This window comes from Cyprinodon variegatus, unplaced genomic scaffold (genome assembly GCF_000732505.1).
Source record: "Cyprinodon variegatus isolate N-32 unplaced genomic scaffold, C_variegatus-1.0 Scaffold1480, whole genome shotgun sequence".
In the NCBI taxonomy this organism is placed as follows: Eukaryota; Metazoa; Chordata; class Actinopteri; order Cyprinodontiformes; family Cyprinodontidae; genus Cyprinodon; species Cyprinodon variegatus.
In genome coordinates, this window is record NW_015151933.1 from 97,664 (window position 1) to 103,965 (window position 6,302).

Sequence of the window (6,302 nt, forward strand, 5' to 3'; positions counted from 1 at the left end):
TTTTTTTTTTAAGCTGAAAGGCTCGCTTAAAAAAAGAAAATGTGCAGCTTTTGGTCAGAATAAACTATTTCTGTAGTTTTCAAATGGAACTAGCTGTGTTATCCCCTCATCTTGTCCTGCTGATGTGTTCCACCATAGAGCAGTTCATTACAGAGTTTCGTTATAACTTGACAATGTTTCGGCTTGTTGCATATTTCATTGTGGTTTCAGTTAAGTATTTCTACAGCTTTTTAGATTTGATCCTGCTGGCAAAACACACCTGAAGGGAGTGAGCTCCAGCCATTAGACCAATTGGATGGGAAATATTTGAATACTGACTTCTATAATTGGTAGAACCTACAAATGTATCAGGAGGATTCTGTAAAAAAAAGTAGGTTATACTGCACTGCACCGCTCTAGCGAGAAACAAACCATCAGATGTCTAAATAGTTTATACCTACAACTTTCACTACATTTTATACACACAGCAGCCATGTTTGAAATTTAACTGACCTCCAGCTTTTTGAAATCTTATATCAGGGGTGTTTTTTTTTCTCATTCAACGTGCCTATGGTTAAACTTGGAAAATCCAGAGGCAAGGAACACAGAGAATATATCATGAGTTTACCATGCAAAGCAAACAGATGACCCACGCCGACAGAGAACTGAGGCAGCCCAGACAGACGCGTATTGTAATGTGCATGGCCCAAATATAGTTTTGTGAGCCGTGCGTATGAAAATAGTCAGTGTTTTTTAAAAGTTGTTTACACATTTTCTTATAACCAGATAGAACAGCAGTGTAACATGAATAGACTGCAGTCAAGTACTCAAATACTCTGATCAGGACCACTACGCAACACCAGGTCAGAGGCCCAATCACAACCTCCTTTTTTCTGGAGATGTAATAAATCGAAAACTGTTTTATGCTATTGCAGAATACTATTTTTTTCTAAAGAACACAAGATGAGATCATAAATAATCCCCTTTCTGCAGCCTCACAAGAAAAAGATTAAATGGGGAGTAAAACCTGACCTGTTGAGACTGTGTGACTTTAGCCTTGTTAATAACTCCTGGTAAATTGAACCGCTGCTGATTCTGCAGTCGTAACCCAGCCCCTGTGTGTGTGTGCGCGTCAGTTTGCTGTGGGTGTCGGTATTGTAGGTGGAAGAGGAAAAAAATAAAGGAAGAGTGAAGGCAGCTTCCTCTCTCCTGGCTTTCAGCTCTGTCTGCCTATTGTCTGCCATATCTGCCCATCTATCTTCACATTTTTGAATTTGTGGCTCCGCTGTCTGGATCCCCGCCACCTTTTGTTTGTTAGCTTTATGAAAAAGTCGGTGTCTCGAAAGAGCTGCTTTTGTTTGTCTAGAAAAAGCCTGACGAGGAGAAGCACCGCTATATAGTAGCCAGAAGCTTGCAGAGATTGTTTTGTCTGCCAATGATAATTTGTTGGCTTCTTTCTCTGTGTGAGGTTGTCATGGTGAAACAAAGACTCTGGTTTTCATTTCCTATATATATGATATACACACAAACACTGTGGGGAATTGTTCATTCAGTTATTCGCCCGCAGCAACAGGAACTCATTACAGAAGTTAGACAGATGTGATCTAAATTTATGGTAAACTGGGTAGAAAAATATCTGAAACTAGTGGAGAACAGGAGATGGTATCTATATGATGTTATATGCACTGTCGCTTGGCACAGAGAATTTATGCAAGTAGAAGCAATCCGCAATTTGCATCTCGGTCTGACACCTTTGCTGAACATGCTCGTTTTCTGCCTTTGTTTTACAGTTGTGAATACACTCCCATTAACCATGTCATTTCTGGCAGCACTTGAACCACTATCTAGTCTGCTAATCTGGAGAACTAATTATGGTCCCTCTTTGTCTCTTTCAGAAATCGAGCAATAGCCGATTATCTACGATCCAATGGATATGAAGAGGCATATTCCACTTTCAAGAAGGAAGCGGAATTAGATAATGTGAGTAGATTAAATAACGGACACACACGCATCCGCCTGGAAAGCACACCACTTTATACTAGCAGTATGCCTTGATTCCCCATTTTTCCTCATTCTAGTCACATGTTCTGAAGTGCAACCTGGAGCACCTGCACCCAATTAGTGTGCCGTCTGAGGGGGGGTGTACAGTGGGGTTTTAGTTGCAAATCGTGAGAGAAGTTTTTATTCATCAGAAACCTATGGTTGAAGATATAAAAATCATTGAATGAAAAAAATCAAATCAAATCCTAGTAGTTTTTTAGTAGAGGCAACATCTCAACTAAAGAGATCAATTACTACATAATACCCTGTTTAAATTTTTTATTTTTTGACAGGTTCTTTGGCTTCTATGTGAATAAGATGATTATCATTACAGAAGCAGAATTATCTCGTTGAAACGGAACTCATTTCCATACAGCCTTCCTGTTATTTCCTGAAAGTCTTGCTCTCTCTTACTTTCTTGCAGCCCAATGATAATAAATGGTTTGGTGTTAAGTGGCTTCTTGCCTACTTTTGTCATTCCTCTTATTTTGTCCAAAACACAGTAAGGAAAAATTAGATTGAACATTCTTATATTATTCTGTTGTTTCCTTTTTTCCCTCTCTTGAATTCAAATGATATTTCTAAAAGTATTAAATATGATTGTTATGAAAATAAGCAAACAGTGAAGTTTCTTCATTAAAATGACAAAAATCACATTTTATTAAGAGCAAAATGAGAAATTCTAAGTATCCCTTTAAATTTCTAAATGACCGTCAGTGATCTGCTGTTTTTTTTTGCATTTAAAAGTTTAATTCCCTTTGTCATATATGTAAAAGATTGTATAGTTTTTGCAACACATTGCTTTTACACAAAAGGTTGTAGTAAACATTGAAAACAACTTAAATTATGATGTACCCTGTCCGTGATTTGTGAAACTTTTTTTAGGAATTGCTGATCATTGCCTAAAAATGAGTTCTAATATCTTTTAAATATTCTTTCCATCTTGGTTCAACCACTTATTTTCTGAGGACGATCTTTCACCTTTGCTTTCACGTGACGCCCTGCTGGTTTGTCTTTAGCTGCTTCTCTCCCAGTCATTTTCCACGTGGCAGCTCATTGGAAGCAGCCTGAATAATAGATGAATGGCACAGAGGGGATCATTGCACCCTGTTGGCTGGTAGCGCTCAGCCACACACACGTTGCTAGAGCAAAGTGGGTTCAGTTCCATATTCCTGATACCTCTTTTTTAGATTTTTAAGTAATCTTTTTGTTTAGTGAGGGTAAATATTTTTCATGCGATTAACTGCTCTTTGCCTTTTAGGCTGTTTATGTTGCAGGTTTAGGTCTGGTGTCTTTAAGTAAATAATATAAGTTATACTGTTTTTTTTCTTGATAAAATGAGATGCACACATACCTGCATGTATAAACACACATGTTCATTATGGTTTGCCAACAGGCTGGCAGACTGCAGAGTCTGGCACTGGTGGTTCAGTGTGCATCTTTGTGTGTTAACATGCAGACAGATGGCAGATTAGATGATTTAAGACTTGTCCAGATGAGGTTCTATGTTCATTTATTGTTTTTTTTTCTCCCCCCCCTTTACATGTTCTGTCCATTCACACTGAGGAATCACCCTTTAGTCATTAGAAAGTGCTGTATACAGAATCCGATGCTGCTTCATGTCATGTGTGCTTTGTTTAGAGCCGAGGCTGTAGCTGTGAAATAGGAGCACAGTGGTAATTTTCCCCCTCACTGACGTTGTCGCTGTCTGTCAGTGTGGGTTTTTGATGTTTTGATAGTTTATATTGCCCTCAAGCCATAGATGGATGCATATACTCATTCTGGACCTGTTATTTGGCTTTACACAAATATAACCTTTATTTATAATAAGCATTTAGTTTTAATTACACAAAGGTGAAAAAGGAGATACGATTTAATCGAGGGCTGATCAGAAATCTTCTCTCCTTCAGAACTATAATTACCAACATTGAAAATAGTGTTTTCTTTTTTAGATAAAGTTTTTTTTTTTTTTTAGAAAAAAACAGGAAACAGTCTTTCTGCATCCCTATAAAATACGTGGAAATCCTCCAACTTGTTTAGCAGACATATCTGTAAAAAGAAAACTACAGCATATCTTACATTTACTTCCTCAGTCAGAGGGGATCATATGAATTTTTTTTTCCTACAAGATCCATTAGAAATGAGTAATAAAATAAGTAATAGCAGCATCAAACCTAATATTTGGGAAGAAAAACCTCTGATTTTACTGTTGTATGTCTTTGGTTGTTCAATATTTCATTCATTTATATTGCAAATGTCCGTAGAGATGCTCTGTTTTTGGTTGGATCAGGGACCAGAGGCAACATTACACTGGGTAAAAAAAGGAAGACTCTGTACAGTTAAACAGAATTTAACTGTTATTTAAGAGAAAAAACAGTGATAACCTTAATAATGATGTCAACATTGCTAGAAAGCTTGTTTTATTCCATGAACAATAACTAGGTATTTACATTAACGGGAGGTTTTAAAATACAGTTAGTTGCAAGATGGTTGAGAATCTTCCAGTTTTAGATTCATGTTCAGTTAGACCTTCTGATAACTGCAGCAGCTGGGAATTTATCCAATGCGAATGCAAACTGAACAAAAGAGATTTGCTGAACAATATTAGGTCAGAGGTGTTCCTGTAATAAAAAAATAAATAAAAATCGAAGTATTTAAAATGGCAGAGCAAGTCAAGTTTATTAAAATTGTGATGAATACATGACTTAATGATTGATCGAAGCAATTCTGCAGTAATGGAAGTGGTGTTCATGCCATCTGATGTCAGTCATTGTGGCCGGCTCTAAGCCTGCAGGTTGAATCAGACTAGTCTGCCAGGACTGCCACAAGTTAACTTCTACCGCTTCCTCTGTGCCGGCTGTGTGGCAGTAAGCTGCCTAAGCCTTTCTGCAGGATTAGCCTGTGTAGGAAGGATTAGGACTGGTCCCTATGTGTGCGTGTGTATACGTACAGTACGAGTGTGTGCGTGGTGTACACGTACAGTACGAGTGTGTGCGTGGTGTACAGTAGGTTGGTGGTGTCTGGAAGCCTTCCTCGGTCTGTGTGTGGTGTGTAAATAATTCCCTGTTCTTTCTTAGCATTGCTGCAGACCTCAACATGCCACTCCAGTTGGCCCCCGTTCCTCAGGCCCAGCTGATTATGCTGAGCTCATGACTTTGATTGGCTTTCTTTGTGTCTGATATCCTCTTGTTACTTTACAGAATGAAGAACTGGATAAGAAGTATGCAGGCCTCTTGGAAAAAAAGTGGACCTCAGTCATCAGATTACAAAAGAAGGTTTGTGGGGTTTTTCCTCCTCAAAGAATGCTTCTGGGGATTACGGTCTTGTGAACAGTTCGTGACATTACAGCCGAATGCAGAAAGTAAAAAAAATAAAAAAATCGACAAAACAAGTTTTAAAAATACTTTGTTAGGTAAAAGCTGAAATCTGAACTTCATATCAAGTTGTGTAACCAAACATGTTTTCCCTCCTAAAGATATTTTTATCCTGTTTTGACCTCCCATGTTTTGGTCTGGTGTCAGGTGATGGAGCTTGAATCAAAACTGAATGAAGCTAAAGAAGAAATCACCCTGGGCGGACCCGTCAGTCAGAAGCGTGACCCCAAAGAGTGGATCCCCCGTCCCCCTGAAAGATATGCGCTGAGCGGCCACCGCAATCCTGTCACCCGTGTCATCTTCCACCCGGTCTTCAGCGTCATGGTGTCGGCCTCTGAGGATGCAACAATAAAGGTCAGCGCTTCAGGAAGGAGGTTTTGTTGATGTTAGAGAGTTTTAAGTAGCAATATCCCTCATCAAGAGGGTTTTTTCCCCACCAAGAATTAATGTTGGGTCACAGTCTGATAGATAAGCTAATTTAATTTAATCTGTAGATTTTTCTAGGATGTACATGGTGTTGAATGCAGAATATTTCCCCCGGATTTCTTTTCAGTGAAAAACTTAAATTTTTCCATCATTTTCTGTCTGGTTTCCTTGACAGAAACACTTTTTATTTTTTATTTTTTTTCCCCCCTCCAACAACACAGGATAGCTATTATATGCTTCTCTATGAGGAGACTTCTTATCACAAGACTTTTAAACAGTCTTAGGAGACTATCAAACACACTCAAGTGTCTTATTTTCTAGGGGTGTAAATCACACCCATCATGGTGATTCGATTCAGTATCGATTTCCTGACCCAACAATTCGATTATTTTCGATACTCAAGAATACACCACGATACGATTCGATTAATTGGTTCATTTTTTTTATTTATTTTTTTTTTTTTACCTTACAGGCTAGACAATG

At 38.3% G+C, this 6,302-nt stretch overlaps 1 protein-coding gene across 1 annotated transcript in view; it reads left to right on the forward strand.

The window, feature by feature from the left end:
* Positions 1–6,302, forward strand: part of pafah1b1 (platelet activating factor acetylhydrolase 1b regulatory subunit 1) — a 33,535-nt gene that overhangs the window by 16,401 nt on the left and 10,832 nt on the right. Inside the window, exons 3-5 of the mRNA XM_015403316.1 lie at positions 1,875–1,959; positions 5,220–5,294; positions 5,541–5,747. Coding sequence (XP_015258802.1) covers positions 1,875–1,959; positions 5,220–5,294; positions 5,541–5,747 — 367 coding nt within the window. The remainder of the gene's footprint in view (positions 1–1,874; positions 1,960–5,219; positions 5,295–5,540; positions 5,748–6,302) is intronic.